This window comes from Spermophilus citellus (assembly GCF_964194105.1).
Source record: "Spermophilus citellus genome assembly, chromosome: X".
Lineage (NCBI taxonomy): Eukaryota > Metazoa > Chordata > Mammalia > Rodentia > Sciuridae > Spermophilus > Spermophilus citellus.
The window spans coordinates 110,733,258-110,750,930 of NC_138190.1; the positions used below are offsets into that span (position 1 = coordinate 110,733,258).

General features: G+C 40.5%; 1 protein-coding gene across 4 annotated transcripts in view; it reads right to left on the bottom strand.

Moving 5' to 3' along the window:
- Nucleotides 1-886: 886 nt before the first annotated feature.
- The window catches only part of AMOT (angiomotin), a 67,503-nt gene continuing 50,716 nt past the window's right edge, over nucleotides 887-17,673 (bottom strand). For all 4 annotated transcript variants that reach the window (XM_081277384.1, XM_081277383.1, XM_081277386.1 and 1 more), the window contains 6 exons: nucleotides 17,423-17,572; nucleotides 16,132-16,322; nucleotides 6,897-7,019; nucleotides 5,438-5,670; nucleotides 3,560-4,261; nucleotides 887-3,237 (listed from right to left, as the gene is read on the bottom strand). In XM_081277384.1, the coding sequence (XP_081133510.1) occupies nucleotides 3,140-3,237; nucleotides 3,560-4,261; nucleotides 5,438-5,670; nucleotides 6,897-7,019; nucleotides 16,132-16,322; nucleotides 17,423-17,572 (1,497 nt within the window). In that variant the 3' untranslated portion in view covers nucleotides 887-3,139. The remainder of the gene's footprint in view (nucleotides 3,238-3,559; nucleotides 4,262-5,437; nucleotides 5,671-6,896; nucleotides 7,020-16,131; nucleotides 16,323-17,422; nucleotides 17,573-17,673) is intronic.

The window sequence follows — 17,673 nt, forward strand, 5'->3', positions numbered from 1 at the left end:
ATATATGCATAATATACTTCAAGCAGTCGCATGATTTAGGCTCTTCAGAAAAAGTAGTTTGCACAATCAATTTGTTCATTTCCTAATTGTTATACCCACCCAACAGTGTAACAACAAAAGGAAATCAGGATGGGTCTCTTGGTATATTTCCTATGCCAGATATTTCATGTTCCTGCTCTCCTGTCACCCTGAAGCTCAAAAGCAGCACTGGGTTTAAATCCTTCATTAAGACAATAATCAAGATACATGAATTTAAAAGAAAGTTCAAGCTGCTACTTTTCATTCCAGAACATTGTTAATAGGAGTTTTTGATCAAGTAAAATTTGTTCTAACGAAGTTTTCCTGGACATGGGACATTGGTGTACAACTGAAATCAAAGGTCCCCATAGACCACCAGGCAGTACAAGTTAAGACAACAAGGTCACCCTCTTGTTCTATGAGGTGCCAGTAAAATACATAGATCGGTGGATTCCAGAAACACAATGGTGAAAAGATGGCTAACTTGAGATCTCTCCCATAAACCTGAATTTTTGAAATGACACTTTCAGTAAAGACATTCTGAATGGGTAGGGTCTATCTTTTGCATAAACAGGATACATCAACATGGTCTTATTTCATCTCTTAGATGTAAAATGTTATTTTAGCAAATTACCTAGGGCTGAAAACTGAGCAAAGAGGGACTGCCTCTATTGTGAAAGGGCAGAAAAGTTCTGGAAAGTTCAAAATAGTACTTAGGCAAGAACTTCCTCCTTTCCCCCAAACACACAAATCTAAAGAGATAGCTGCCACACAGTGTGATATGACATCTGTCACCTTATAGAATGTGACTACAATCATGGCTCCCAGAGCCCCCCAAAATTCAAGCAATGTGTTATCACCATGAAAGATTTATTATTTTTTAAATTTATTTGCTTGGATATAAAATAGCTCTCCTGAAGTTTGTTATCTACTGCTTCTACTATTTTGAGGTTTGGGGCTCTCTTAAATGGGTAGTATGAATGAGAATGGGCACAACTGCTCTTTTAATTTCTATTTGTCATTCACTTTATAATTGAGGACTAATGTGTGGGATGATTACTTTGTTACTGAAAATGTGAAAAGACTGGCTGAAAATTAAAATACCTTCCCTCTTGTCCATCCCTATCACACACACACACACAGTAATTCCTTTAGAAGATAATTATGAACTACAAAAGAATACTGGTAAATACACCATTCCTATACTCACAGAGGAACCCTGTAAGATCACCCAAGGTACCCAATGTCATAGAGAGAAAAAAAGTGGAGTTGATTTCTTAAGGAGACATTTCACACAACTCAATATTGAAATGGGGATCAGGAAAGGGAAAATCTTATAGAAGGCACTGCAGGAGAGGCAAAAGAAAAATTCAGAACCCTGGACAAACTACTGAAACCAGGGATGCTTTAAAAATACATATATCCTGGACCATGAAGATGCCTTTTCTTAAAATAGGTTCTTCTTTTTTGAATAGGAGTTCCCAAAATAAGCATGGCAATTGGGAAAATGGACAGATGTGCTATCTGATCCTGAAAGAGTCACTGAACCTCTCCAAGTCTCATATTCCTCACCACTAAAATCAGGGGATAGAGCTACATTGCTACAGTTCCTTCCCACCACTATGGCTTATGACATAATACATCAGGCTACTCTTCTATTAGTCTGGATTTTAACTAATACATCCCCAAACATCTACCCACCCCTACCCTTACCTAGCACCCTCCCACACCCCCCTCACCCTCCCTATACCCTTGAAAACTGATCTTAATGACACTATCTGCAGATCTGTCACCTTAATGAAGGGCAGAAAGGTGACACTGGGCAGGGGCCTATGGCAATTGGCATCCCTCTGTGTCCCTGGAGGCAGCACTATGGCAAGGCCTCCTTTGGTTCTTGCCCACATGCACATTTCCCACTGCTTCCCAAAGGGATTCCAAGATGGAGTCACTGGCACTGAGAAGAGGTAGTTGAAGAGACTGCTGCAATCAACCTCTCCTCTGACTGCAGCATGGTACTTTGGACTTCTGATGATATTCCCTTGGAGGTGACAGTCACATATGCCTATGCAGACATATGCTAACAATTTAGGAAAACAAAATGAACTATTCTAAAGTAGTCACCAGAAATTCAAAGCATTCAACCTGTCAACAAAAATGCTCCTAACTTTGCCCATGGCTGGCAATTTGGAGACTGGTGACCCAATCAGTGAATCTGTGCTGTAGAAGAAATAAACACTAAGCCAATTGATTGTATGAAAGGTCAGTAAGCACTGTTCATGGCTACACCCAGACCACAGAAGTCTGTGTGCAAAATCTCATGAAATTCTCCATCAAGGCACCGGATGTTTAACTCCCTACAAGACAGGAAGTTGTGCATCACTCAGTTAATTTACTCTCCTAGCATCTGAAAGCAATATATTAATTATCCAAATGCATAAATAACTCCAGAGTACATATATGAATGCATGAAGCTCCAGGAGGGAACCAAAAAAAATCCACTTCCAAAGCACCACTGAAATGAAGATCAATACAATCTGCTAGGGCAGGGTAGCTGGGCAACTCGGAGAGAGAATTAGCTCTAGCACCCTTTCATACCCCAATACTCCCTACCTTTTCTCCAGCTTACGCAGCTACTAAAATTATTCCATTTCATGAGCCTGAAGCGAGAGTTTTCTGTGGCTGCTGTTTAGAGAACACAGCACACACTCAAGTTCTCTCTGGCTTCCCACTTACATACTACATGTTCCACACTGTCTTCTACACATACTGTGCTCTTCAATAAAAACTGATCTCAAATAGGGACATTTTAAGCAACTTTAAGCACATTGAAAACATGGATGTGTATCTACCTGTTAACAGTCCCAATATTTCTATAACTCCAAACAGTAAACTTTAGAGCACATTCTGATCAATTTATCTTTTAGAAGTACTTCCTAGAGAATCAAGAATAGACTGGAGTTCATATGGTATGACTAAAGTACTACATTGTTCCAATAAAAAGTCCCTTTAAAAAACATCCCCTCCCCCCAACCCTTGTATTCACCCTCAAAATAAGAACAAACAAAAGAAGAAAATGATTAATTCATTCTTGCTGAGAAACTGCAGCTCTTGATTGGGCTATTTAGATGAGATATTCCACCATCTCTGTATCAGGCTCCTGGGTCAGGATCTGAATGGGAGCTTTTCTTTCCAGAGTATTGGAGTGGAAAGCAGGGCCATCTGTGTGGAAACAAGGGATCAGAAAACATTAGGGACAAGGTAAAAAAAAAACAAATTTCTACAGATAGCATTAGAACCTTCATGAAGCGATAGCAAGGAAATTTGTTTGGCAAGTTTCTCATTTACATTACTAGAACACTAGCACCTACTCATGCCTGCTCCCATCTCAAACCTTCTTCTTTTCCCTCTTCTGATAAATTCCCTTTGGAACATGAAAAGCTCAATCCAAACAGCCACCTCTACCTACACATCAGACACCAGCAAATAAATCTGTACTTGGGGACAGAACTCGAAACTATGTGATATGCAGAATTATTATTACCTGTCTTGTCTGGATTGCAGGTCAAACTTGTTATAGACAAACGACGTGTTCCAGAACCGGTAGCTGGGCTTGCAGGAGCCTCAGCCTGAGCCAAAGCTGGAGTTGGAGCTGGAGCTGGAGCAGGAGCCGCAGCCGGAGCTGGAGTTGGTGCCTGAGCCTGAGCCGGAGCAGAAGCCTGAGCCGCTGTTGGAGCTGGAACCGGAGCTGGAGCTGGAACCGGAGCCGAAGCAGCTGGAGCAACCTGAGCAGCAGCAGCAGCAGCAGCAGCAGCAGGAGCAACAGCAGCAGCAGCAGCAGATACAGCAGCTGGAAACTGAGCAGCAGCAGCTGGAGAAACAGCAGCAGAAATAGCAGCAGCAGTTGCTGGAGACTGGGCAGCAGCAACAGCAGCAGCAGATGGAGCAGCAGCAACAGCAACTGGAGCAGCAGCTACCATGGTGGTGGTGTTGGTGGCAGCAGTGGCGGTGTTGGTGGCAGCGGTGGCAGTGATGGCGGCAGCAGCGGTGGCAGCAGCAACTGGAGCAGGAACAGAGATGGGAGCAACAGCTGCAGTTTTGTTCGGTTCGGTTCCACGTTCAGTTTGGGTGCTGCAATCTCGGCTGCCTGTCTTGGAGTGAGCCGAGAGCAGGGGAGTGGAGGGGGGCACAGGTGAAGGCGTGGATGGGACAGACTCGGCACGGTAGTCTCCACCCAGAAGAATGCCTACAAATGAAAAACAATACAAAAAATATAAACAAATAAGAAACAATTGGTGATTCCAATCCAGATGTTTGATTAGCTATTCTCTCTTGCATGAGTTCAGGAGAAATTCAAATGAGTCTAAATCCTTTATTTTTTGCCTCCAGTAAAGTTCCAAAATGAGCCACCTCCCACCTTGGTGAAAACTTGTCTTCTGCCTTGGAAGATCCTTTCTGGTCCTCATTATTCAACTCTCAGCACACTATATTAACTGTCCTGTGAATCTGTGTTGGTTTATTTTTTCAATGGTGATTAAGTTCCACCAATTTATCAAAATTTTACTTGGTTCCAGTTTTAACCAACACCACACACTACCAGAGAGCTGAAAAGGATGAGGGAGGGGAGAAGCCTGTAGACACACATGGGAGTGCTTACAGTGTGATCTATGGTTCAGACCATGACTATGGTTCCTCAAATGTTTACTCTAGCCAAAGGACACTTCAAGGGTCAGAGGACCAAGGAAGATATTAAAAACAATAAGGAAAGATCAAATAAAATATATATATTAAGCATATATATAAAGTATATATATAAAATATATATTTACTATATTGTATATAATACATATTATATGTATTATTTATAATATATTATAGATCGCAATATATTGCATATATATCAGCAGTTGCTGCTACTCCAGATGCTGCTGCTATTGCCCAGGAATCTAATGAAAAAGTACATTCTGTTCTCATATCAGAACATTTTGGTAACAAAAATCCTGTCACCCAGCTCCATTTAGCTTAATGAGGAGTCTGGATCTTCCAAGAAACACAGAAATGCTAAAATTTTTTGAAATTTTAAATGACACAAAGGCCACATGGGCTTTGGTTAAAGACAAAGGTCCCATGCAGCAAAGGCCAAATCTGAGAAACTTTAAGATGAACTCCAAATTATCTTCTTTCCTATCCAAATGAACTCAGGATTCATGTTTGCTAGGCTTTGGTCTCAATGTTTTCACTGTGAGAATTCAGAGTGTGGAGGAACTCCTGATACAGCTAGCCCCTCTGGAGGAGAAAACCCAACCTACATCATCTTCCCCTCTAGAATGTGGATAGTGGCCCCTTTTCCTTGCTATGTGGGTCACTTAGTCAGGACTCTCTTGAAATGTGTCACTATATCTTCCTTATTTGCTGTTATTACCTAGGCTCCCCTTCCAGCTCTTATCATCCCGCTTTTCTTCCATGATGGGTGTACCAGTCAGGGTGGATGAGTGGGAGAGCAAGCCTGACCCAGCATTGGAAATAGACATCAGAGACTTTGCTGGCCGCATGGATGACAGCTGTTCTGTCTTACTCGGCTCCTTCCGGGAGCGCTGCTGGAGTACCTTGATCATGGCATCCTTCTCAATAATCTGGGCATGGAGTGTTTTGATCCTAGAAGTCCAAGACAAAGAACATATAAAATCCATTGGAATGAATCTGACATAGGTTTCCATGACATAGTTTTTCCATGTACATATATGAAAACAACACAGTGAATACCTACCATGTGCATCCATAAGAATGGGACTCTAACTAGAATAAAATATATTTCATGCTTCTATAATTATATCAAAACAGATTCTGCTGCCATATAGAACTAAAAGGAACAAATAAAAAAAAAAAACAACCTTGTTGCCACCTCTGGGCTCTGATCTTGCTACCTATGTGTACTTGAGTTCCCATTATCTTTCTGACTAAGGGATAGCCTAGTCTGAGTTCTACGTTAGAAGACAAGGAATGGTGTGCTATAGGGTTTTCTAAAAAAGTCCTTCTGCACATCCATCTGGATACAACAGAATATTCAGGAACTGTCTCTTACACCTTATAATCAAAGTAGAGTCTTGGCAAAAAAGAAAAAAGCGGGATATGAGAAAAGCCATGTATTTGATGCTGTCTCAAAGAAGTTGAGTCAATGGAAATGTGTTCAGTGAGAAGTTGAAGACTTCTATGAATGAGCTACCACCTCAGGTAATAAGTAAATAACCCTGAAACAAGGCGTGGTGGTGCATGCCTGTATTCCCAGTGGCTTGGGAGGCTCAGGCAGGAGTGTCATGAGTTCAAGGCCAGCCACTACAACTTAGTGAGGCTCTAATAAAATTAGGGAGACCCTGTCTAAAAATAAAATATAAAAAAGGGCTGGGTATGTGGCTCAGTGGTTAAATACCTGTGGGTTCAATCCCTGGTACCCCCCCAAAAAAAAGTAAATGGAAGGGCTGGAAGTTTTTCAAGCCAAAAAAATTGAGGATTTAAGAGGCATCAGGTGGCCTACATGACAGTTTGAATGGATGTTCTTTTGCTGAGTAGTCTGCTGTGTAACAGGGTTGGGTTGTAGTGCTAGAAGAATAGCTCAGAGTGAAAATGTCAATAATTCACCTCTGGCAGAAGGCAGATGGCAAGCAATTAGGAAGGCCAGGGGCCAGTTAGTGGGAATGGTCAGGGTCATCACATCTCAAACTCTAAGTAACAAGCTGTCAGGGAAGATAGCAGTATAGAAGGGTGGGTAAGGCTGCATAATCATCTTCTCCAGCCATGAATAAAGATGCTTACCCTTCCCTACTGACCTATCTGGTCTCTACACCAACTTCTCAGATGCATTAGGGTCCAGATCAATATTTTACCTGCCCTCCATGTCCAGGCAACGCTTGTTGGCCATCAAGATTTCTTCCTCTTCCTTCTGGATTCGAGCTTCTAGAGCTGTGTCATAGCTAGTGTTAGGAGAGTGGTTGATGACCGTTGTATCCCTAGGGAGGAAAATGGCAATAATTAAGACAAGCAGGCAACAAAATCAACAGATGTTATTTCCCTCCTAAGTTGAAGGACGCTTTCCTAGAAAGCCTGAGTTGGAAATCAATCACATTAGGAACGGTTGGGTTCCCTGAGTGAGTTATTGTGTTAAGAGTCTCCAAAATAGGAAGGTTCAGCTTCAGAGTAGAAGAAGAGGTTGTTATCATGGACATGGCTGCAAGAGTTAGTGAGGAACTCTATGAAATGTGCACATGCTTGTTTTCAGAACTGGAAAAGATGTCCTCCCCAAACCTAGCAGATAGCCCATTCAAGTTTTTAGATCATGACCAAGTAACAGGAATTTGTACATATTCTACTTTACTCTCATGACAGCCAAGAAAAGGGAAGAGTTAGACTATAAAGGAAATCAGAGGGTTACTAAGTGGCTTATTGTTGCAGATGAATATCAGTAACTACACCTGAATGAGTGCTAGAAACAAATAATAGGCACGTCAACCGCTAAGATCAGGTAGGATGTGTGAGTGGACTAAGAGGGCCTTTGACTCACTGCCTCCCGATTCCTTATCTAATCTACATCTGGAACATGCTAGCACCAAATCAATGACTCTACCCCATCAATGTGACTGTTCTCTTGCCAGAATCCCAACTGTATAAGGGACCATCACGTTCCATCTGAAAGTGTCTCAGGCCATTTGCTCAAAACCAATTAATGATGAAAAATGGATGTATTTGAGAGGGAAATAGAGAGGGACAGAGACCCAGAGACAGGGAAAAGGGAATGGGAGAGAGTGGGGATAGGAAGAGAGGGGGAGAGAGAAAGAGTCCTGCATCGCTACATTTCCCACAACAATGAACAGAGGTTGGGAGAACTCTGGGCACATTTTCTGCTGGCAGCTAGCTATGTTCTCTTAACTTCCAGATTGTGACCAGTGCAGATGGGGGTGAAGTGGCAAGAGAATGAACAAGCAGAAAATTGATATAAAGGTTGGGGAATTTTGGCAAGCCTCTGCAAAACAACTGCCCCCCCCCCAAGAGCTTGCATCTTATATGAGGCTGAAACCACTTATTGGAATGGAGAGCAAAAAGTAGGAGGAATGCAATGGCTCTCTCAACATTTGCTAAATTCAAAATATTTTAGCACCTCAGAATTCTATGCTTCCTCTGGTGCAATTCACCTGCTTGTAGCCCTACTGTATACTCTGAGAGGAAACAATGTTGGGTAGTATTTGAGAACAGGATTCTGACTACAGATGACACTGGGATCAAGTCCCAGCTTCCCCAAGTACCCTACCACTGACAAGCCTAATGAATTCAGAAAGTCAGTTACCAGCTCCATGCCCCAATCTCCTCATAAGCAAAATGGAAACCATAATTGTATCTTCATGTCACAGGGGATAAAATAAAACTATGCATGTAAAATCATAAAGCATCATTCACTGTAAAGGCACTCAACAAAGCTATTTATTATTAAGTGAGAAGTGCAAAGGTTAAAAAAAATAACATACAGGAGAGTATGGCTTGAAAAACTTCCAGCACTTGGTAGAATCCCAGAGGCTATTCCTGCACTGCAGAGTGCCAATGTGAACTGATGGCTGAGGCTTTAGAGCCAGGCCTCTCGAAAAGAGCATGGTGTCTATGGACACTGGGGACTTGAACGTACGGTTTGTCACTGTGGGAACTAGTGCTGGCCTACTGCCACTTTCATTGCATAAAAGACCATTTTGGGTACACAGAGCCCTGCCAGCTAATTGACATGGACACTGTGAACTCCTCAGGAATGGAGACTGAAAATGTGGGGCACTTAAATGAATTCCTACAGGGCTGCCAGGACAGCCCTCAGCATCAATCTTCCTTCTAGAAGACTAGGACTAGTAGTAATCCAATGGCCCAGGAAAAAGCAGGCAAGCATAGTGTTTGAAGGAGCTACTTCCAATACTCTGAGACCATCCTTAAAAACATCAGGACAGAGATGCTGACTACATTCTCAAAACATAACCTGCAAACTCTGAACCACATATCCCTGAACTTTATATAACCCATCTCAAATTCTTAAGTAAACAGTTCTTGTGAATACCCCATCCTAGTCATCTTCTCTCTCCTTCCTTTCTTCAAAGAAGTAATCCCAATCACATTACTCAAATTCCTCTCTAGAATGACACCTATGACCTCATGATTTAAATACTTAGTGATCGTTTAAACTTCAAGTCCATCTTGCCCTATGGGCAGGATCCTTTTATTTACTTAATACATGGACTCTACCATAAGTGGATCAGTGTTTGAAGTTACTGGGAGGCTGCTGAGGGTAGAAATGTGGAAAAGACTAGGCTCTGACTTCAGGAAACTTTCAAGGCAAGACAAAGTAAATAATTAACCACTCTAGGAATGAACTTGGACTTTATTCCAAGAGGCATTGAAAATTATTACAGCTAGTTTTCTAAGGGAATGAACTGATGTGTGCCAAGCTTTAGGACACTAACATTATCTCTTGCTGAAGTGTGATGGAGGGATTAGAGGAGAGAGACATTGGAATCAGACAGACAATTTGGGAAGGTGATTGCAATAATCCCATTGAGAGATAAGGAAAATATGAACTCATGCAGTGGGAAGGGAAATGGAAATGGGCTATAGGAGGTAGAATTGGAAGAACTGTGAGACCATTTGGATGTGGGTGTTAGGGAGAGGGAAGAATGAATGAAAACTTTATTTCTAATTACAATATCTAGGAAAGATGACATACCATTTGCTGTCATAGGAAACTGAGAAGATGATGTTTAGAAAGTGCTGTGACAGCTTGCAATTTTAGGGACATTGGAGTGTAACTGTCTTGAGACTCTAACTTGAATCCTGGAGATGCCAGAGTTAGTCTTACAGAGTTAATACCACTGTTATTATTAGAGAGAAGCCACAGTTAAGAACAGGGATGACTAAGATAGAAGGCAGAATGAGAAGAAAGCAGAGAATGGTATCTGAGAGACGCTGACAAGAAGGAATAGGTCACCATGTGTGACGTGTATGAGGAGTTTCTACCTCTGCTCTTCCTGCCCTTATTTCTTCCTTTTTCCCGAATTTACTTTACCCAAAATACAAATGAAACACTGTAAGTTTAGAGAAAGGTAATCATCAGATTCAGTAAATGCATACTAAAATATTATATGGTCAATCAGCTATGTTATCTTGTTACCATTTTTGCTGCTCTTTAGAAATAAATTCACTGCCTAGTGCAGTGGCACAGGCTTGTAATCCTAGTGGCTCTGGAGGCTGAGGCAGGAAGGAGGATAGAGTTTTCAAAGCCTCAGCCTCAGCTAAAGCAACATGATAAGCAACTCAGTGAGACCCTGTCTCTAAGTAAACTACAAAATAGGGCTGGGATGTGGCTCAATGGTCAACTGCCCTTGAGTTCAATCACCAGTACCAAAAAACAAAAGGAAAGAAATTTGCCATTTGTGAGCTGAAACTCAAAATCTGCATAATTGGGCTGGGGTTGTAGCTCAGTGGCAGAGCACTTGCCTAGCACATTTGAGGCACTGGATTCGATCCTCAGCACTGCATATAAAAATTAAGCATTTGACCCTGCTATTGCCCTTCTCGGACTATTCCCTGAAGACCTTAAAAGAGCATGCTACAGGGATACTGCCACATCGATGTTCATAGCAGCACAATTCACAATAGCTAGATTGTGGAACCAACCCAGATGCCCTTCAGTAGATGAATGGATAAAAAAAATGTGGCATTTATACACCATGGAATATTATGCAGCACTAAAAAATGACAAAATCATCGAATTTTCAGGGAAATGGATGGCACTAGAGCAGATTATGCTTAGTGAAGCTAGCCAATCCCTAAAAAACTAATACCAAATGTCTTCTTTGATATAATGAGAGCAACTAAGAACAGAGTAGGGAGGAAGAGCAGGAAGAAAAGATTAACTTTAAACAGAGACATGAGATGGGAGGGAAAGGGAGAGAAAAGGGAAATTGCATGGAAATGAAGGGAGACCCTCATTGCTATACAAAATTACATATAAGAGGTTGTGAGGGGAATGGGAAAATAAACAAGGAGAGAAATGAATTACAGTAGATGGGGTAGAGAGAGAAGATGGGAGGGGAGGGGAGGGGGGATAGTAGGGGATAGGAAAGGTAGCAGAATACAACAATTACTAATAGGGCATTATGTAAAATTGTGGATGTGTATCCGACGTGATTCTGCAATCTGCATTTGGGGTAAAATTGGGGGTTCATAACCCACTTCAATCTAATGTATGAAATATGATATGTCAAGAGCTTTGTAATGTTGTGAACAACCAATAAAAATAAATAAATAAATAAATAAAATAAAAAGAACCAAAAAAACAAAGATTAAAAAAATAATAATAAAAAATAAATAAAAATTGAGCAAATAAAATAAAGGCATGCCGTCCATCTACAACTACAAAAAACATTTTAAAAATCTGCATAGTCAAATGGGTCTTCTGGGGATGAAGAGAGAATTTTACTCGATCATAATTTCCCTTATCTATGTTAAGCATCTAGAGAGGAGCCTTGATATAGGTATTATTTTGATTGTTTATAATATTTCCAAGGGTGTAAATAATAAATCTCAAGCCAGGCATGAGAGTGAACACCTGTAATGCCAGTGACTCAAGAGGCTGAGGTAGGAGGATTCCAACTTCAAGACCAACCTCAGCAACTTAGTGAGACCCTGCCTCAAAATAAAAAAAAAAAATAAAATAAAAAAGGACTTGAAATTTACCTACATAGTAAAGCACCTTGGGGTTCAGTCCCTAGTACCAAATAATAAGTCTCAAACTGTATTACTGAAGAGCTAATGATCCCAATTTCACCATCTTTGAGCTATACCCATATCTAGGAGGCAGTAGAGTACAGCAGCTAAGATAACAAAAATATAAATTTAAATTCTGGTTCTTGCACCTGTTAGTAGCTGTGTGTGATCTTGGGTAAGTTATTTAACCCCTTCCTCTGTGCCTCAGTTTCCTCCTTTTGTACAATGGACAACAGCACTTTCCCTAAAAGTATTCTGAGGATAAGAAATAAGAGTAAAATGCTCAGAAGAGCACCTCGTATAATAAGCGTTACACATTTTTATAAATAATATAAATCACCATTATTCATTTGAAGAAAAAATATTTAAGTATCAAATACTAATTTTAAATAAGCAAAAAATCATTGATTTACTGCTTTCTCCCCCCTCACTAGCCATCTTAACTTTTTATCAAGTAAAATTTACCTACTCATATGACTGTCCAATATCACAGAGTTGGTAAATCTGGTATCTAGATACATCTCAGGATGAAGGGCAATGCCAACACTCTCCATATGGGTTAAATGCCTTCCCCTGGACCCTTTAAGGCTAAACTTAGCTTTCATACTCTGGTCCTGTCTGAAATCATTTCATTGACAGCTTTCCCTTTGACAAAAGGTATTCTACAGAATCAAAGTGCTGGGAAGGATATAAAAAGACCTAATATATGTCTTCTCATTTGAGAAAAGATCAATTTGTCTTTTCTTTATGTTAAAATGTCTTTTATTGGGACTGAGGCTGGGGCTGGGGCTGGGGCTCAGTGGTAGATGCTTGCCTAGCACGGGCAAGGCGCTGGGTTTGATGATCCCCAGCACCACATAAAAATAAATAAATAAAATAAAGATATTTTTAAAAATGTCTTTTATTATTCACAATGTCCCCAAACTGGAAACAATCCAAATGTCCATCATCAAGTGAATAAATAAATAAGCTCTGGTACCATGACACACTATTCAGCAATAAAAAAGAATGAACTATTAATACATGCATCAACCTGGAAGGGCCTCAAAATAATTAATGCTGATCACAAAAATTCAAAAAGAAAGGGTAAACACAATTTAACTCCTTTTATATGACACTTTAGGAAAGAAAATTGCAAATTTATGACAAAAAGAAGATCAGTCATTGTCCGGAGAAAGGGGGATCAAATTCAAGGGGCACAAGGTCATTTCAGAATATGTCCTGGTGGCAGCTACACTGTTGTATTCAATTACCAACATGAACCAAAATGTACAACTAAATGAGATTTTTTAAATGTGTAACTAATAATCTATTGAAAAAATATTCTATCTTCTACCACCACCAGTGACACCATCTAAGTAAGATTTCCTAATTGTGAAACTCTTCATTTACCTATGAGTTATTAGGTTTGGAATATATTAAGTTTGAGACATTAGGAGCATACACAGAAACTAAGCAGTACATTAAAACAAGGACTTAAATTTAGGGATATAAATTATACATTTAGAAATCATTTTCTTCACTTCCTTTCTCTTATTTTCTGTTTGTCTTTCTTTCTCTCCTTAAACAAATTTGGAGCACTTTCCATACACAACCAATATTATAGGCACTTAAAAATTATTTTGAAAGAAAGCAAATATAAGCTTTTACCACAGAAAGGGGCAGAAAGCAGAAGCTTGCTGTGTACCTACATTTAGGTTGGGAGGAGGAAAAGGGAAACAAATGGAAAAGGAATGGGAAGAGATCTTGGCAAGACAGGCAGAGGAGCCCACAGAAATAAAAGTTTTTGTTCACAGGTTCAGAAATAAAGTTTTTGAATGATCCTCCCAAATTTGTAATATCATGAAAAACAAAAGAGGAAAAGGAGACCAATCTCCATAGCAAAGCAGAAGAGGTACTACCTTTAGAAACAGTTTTTGGGCTGGGGCTATAGCTCAGTGGTAAAGCACTTGCCTCACACATGTGAGGTACTAGGTTCCATCCTAAGCACCACATAAAAATAAATACATAAAATGATATTGTGTCCATTTACAACTAAAAAGATAAATATAGTTTAGTCCTAGAAATAGAAGGGTCTGGAGGAATCACCTCATTCAATTCTCTCATTTCATAAGAATCTGAATACAATCTCAATCTTTCAGTCTCCCCCATGGGATGGATTGGTAGCATGCAAAAATGGCATGAAGGCCTGGCATGGTGGTGCATGTTTCCGAGTCCAGAGACTCAGAAAGCTGAAGCAGGAGAATCTTAAGTTTCAGGCCAGCCTCAGAAACTTAGTGAGACTGACTCAAAAGTTTTTAAAAAGGGTTGAGGGTACAGCTCAGTGGTAGGGCACTTGCTTTCACAAAGCCCTGGGTTCATGGGTTCAATCTTCAGCACCACTAGGAAAAGAAGAAGAAAGAAAAAAAAGGAAAAGAAAAAGAAAGCACACAGTTCAAATCTGGAATGTTTGCCTGTGCAACTATCAGAAAATGTTCCTATTAAATGGGAACTGGCTGTGTTTTCTCATGCTAAATGATAAGCACATATTTTTCCAAAAACATTGATTACATGAAAACTTTCTACCTGATAATTTAAAGGAATTCAATTTTAATTAATTCTACCTTTTATGGGAACCAACAAATCCTGGTCATCCATCTGAAAGGGGCAGTTCCCTTAATAATCAATGAATGCTTTAAAAGGAGAAAGGAGGGTAGTGTTTATATATATATATATATATATATATATATATATATATATATATATATATATATATAAGCCCCACGCCCCTGTGATAAGCCCCATCCAGCTTTCCTGTTTTTTTTTTTGACCTGGAATCAGCACCCTGCTTTCTAGTATTTTCTCACACTACACACACTTAGGAGTTGCATCTTTCTAAGATTCTGTCCAAACATGACAAAATTACCCTATGTTTCCCTACCTCCCAATAATAACTGTTTTCAGTGTCATGGTTTCATGAATAATCTCTGAACAAGTGCTGGGCACCGGTGTTTCATTGGAAGCTAGAGGTAAAATGATACTTCATTGTTCTTTGAATCTGTCTACAAACCTTATGACCGTCTTCTGGCACAGCTGGGGTACCTGGAAAGTACTGAGCATGTCTTTCTCAAGAAACAAAGCCAGGGAATGTTTAGCCCCTGAAGACTCAATATCAAGCCATTGGTAGCTTCTATCTATTAAAGGTGTATATAGAGATTATCTGAAAGCAAGCTGGTTACATTAGAGAGGCGTAAGGTGTATTCCTAGAGAATAAGGAGTGAGTTTGACAAAGCACCAGTACAATTCCTTAAGCACTGATGCCCTACCCCATTTGATTGGGCATGAGAAGTACTCAAAAATAAATGTATCCATTTTCCCCTTCCACACATATATTGCAGCCCAAAGTCTGGTGGGCATTTTTCTAGGCTCTATTGGCTTACCATATACTGAAGTGTTAAGAGCACTGTGGTTTTTAAAAACTTTCTGGATAGAAATCTATCTAGGAGCAATATGCCATAGCACACCTTTGATACCCAACTCCAAATCAGGAGCTATTATCAACATGACCAAAATCATCACCTGAACTGAACCTGAACTGAGTTTTTGTTGTTCTTTCCTTCTTTTTCAACTGATGATAATGAAGAGCAGCAAGACAAACTATAAGTTGTTTATAAGAACAACTGTTTCCTCCAAAGGCCAATAATTTAGATTTTATAATATATAAAGCAGGACAAATAAAAAATTGAAACCAAAATCCTCCCGCCACTTTCTCCCTAGTATCAGATGGAATGGGACTGCTCACATGTGATGATCTTAAGCACACAGAGAATGTGGCCTTCAAATTTAGACCTTCTCAAAGGGCAGGGATGGATTCATGTTCAGCACAGCCTTTAACATACCCAGGACAAACCAGACCTATCAAATGGCAGCAGCCACTACTGAGTGACATTTAGGTTCTGAGTGGCATTTCTCTGAAGGGGGTTTCATTCCAGCCCTAGGGCTAAACAGTGTGCACATGTGGCTGAGAGAAAGTGGCTCTGGGGAGGGAGGTGTACCAATATTTAGCCGATCCCATCTGTAATTTTCCTGGCTTCTGAGGCAAGTGCTACTATTATTCTAGTAAGTCCATAAAACAACTTTGATTTTCAAATTCCTGATCCTCTGTCCCCGAAGCGATTCAGTCCCTGCATAACCCCAGATGAAAAAAAAAATCACACACTTCAGAAGAAAACTGGAGGAAAGACTAGAGCATCAGAGAAAATCATACACTGGAAAATGTATGAATCAGTTATCTGTCAATTCTTAGCAATCACCCACTTCAAGCAGTGGCCCTCTCAACCACCTCCTCACCTCTGAGCAGCCACGGTTGCTGCTGCATCCAGAGCAAAATGTCTCATCACATTCTCCTCCAAATACTTCTGTTCCCACTTTGTCATATCGGCTTCCAGGGCCAGAATTCTCTCCTCCTTTTCCCGAAGGAGCTCCATCAGGGCAGTGGCATTGTATTCTGAAACGTTGGTAGGCTGAGAGTTGCCCTGGCGCTGTTGAGGGAGATACCAAGACCCCTCAGATTAACAAGAGAAAGAAACACAGTGTCCAAGTTCCACTTGAAGAAAGGCTACTTCAAGCAACTTCAGCTTGAATTTCTTTTTCCTTTGGTGGTACAGGGGATTGAACCCAGGGCCTCGTGCATGCCAAGGAAGTGTTCTTACCCTGAGCTACATTCTCAGTTTCTAGTTTGGATTCTGATTCAGAAAGAAGAAAGGGGAATTCAGATCTTCTCTTCAGACCGTGGGATTTGGACTTGAATGTGAGACTCCTTTGGTCAGAAAAAGAGCCTGCCATGTATAAATGTCGCGATACTCAAAAAGTGGATCAATAGGGTGAAAACTGCCATGCCAGCCAGTTAGTTGGCAGGAATGGGGATTTCAAAAATCTAGGATTTAGTTGCTAACTTGCCCTAACTTCTGTGATCTTTTGTGAGTCATACAATCTTTTCTGGATATTGATTTTTCTCTCCTCTAAAGTTGAGGCCAGGTGATTCCTGAAGACCATTTCTAATTCTAAAATGTCTCAGAGTCTATTTGTATAGTAGTTTCACTTCTTACAGGGCCTACTGTTTTGGTTCCTATGAAAAATAAAAGGTGCAAGATTATAAGAAGCATTAAGAATTTTGCTGGAGCCAGGCACGGTCGCTCATCCATGCAATCCCAGAGACTTGGGAGACAGAAGGATCACAAGCCTGAGGCCAACTTCAGCAACTTAGTGAGGACCTCAACAATTTAGGAAGTCCCTGCCCCAAAATTTAAAAAAAAAAAAAAATGAGAAGGTCTGAGGATGAAGCCCAGTGGAAAAGCACTTATGTAGCATGCATGGGGTCCTGGATTCAATCCCTACTACTGGAGATGGTGGGGGATTGCTGGAATAGGAATAGGAAGCTAAGGAAGCAGGCATTCTATTTATAATGGGGAGGTAGCCTTCAGCGAGGTATGTGGGGCAAAAAACGTAAAGATGAGCAAATATTTGCTTTTTTGTTCATGCCAAATGCCAACTGAAAAATAACCACAAATCATATATTTCCTTCTCCCTTTCTCCCTTTTCCCTCTCCCCCTGCACCCCATCTTTATTAGATTCTTCATACTTGCTGAATTCGGAGGGATTCCAGTTCCCTTTCCAGTCGTGTCCGGAGTCGGTGCTCCAGCTGCTCACGTTTCTCACATGCTGCCTGGAGCTGTACAAGGGCCTGCTGCATCTTCTCCACTTTATCTACATATACTTGCTTCTTTTTCAGCTGGAAATCCCAGATGGGGAGATTTGCAAGATGGAAGGAAAGAGGGCAACAAAGTCAGTTATGCAGATCCCTGCAGTGTTTAGCTCCCTTCCTGTCCTAGA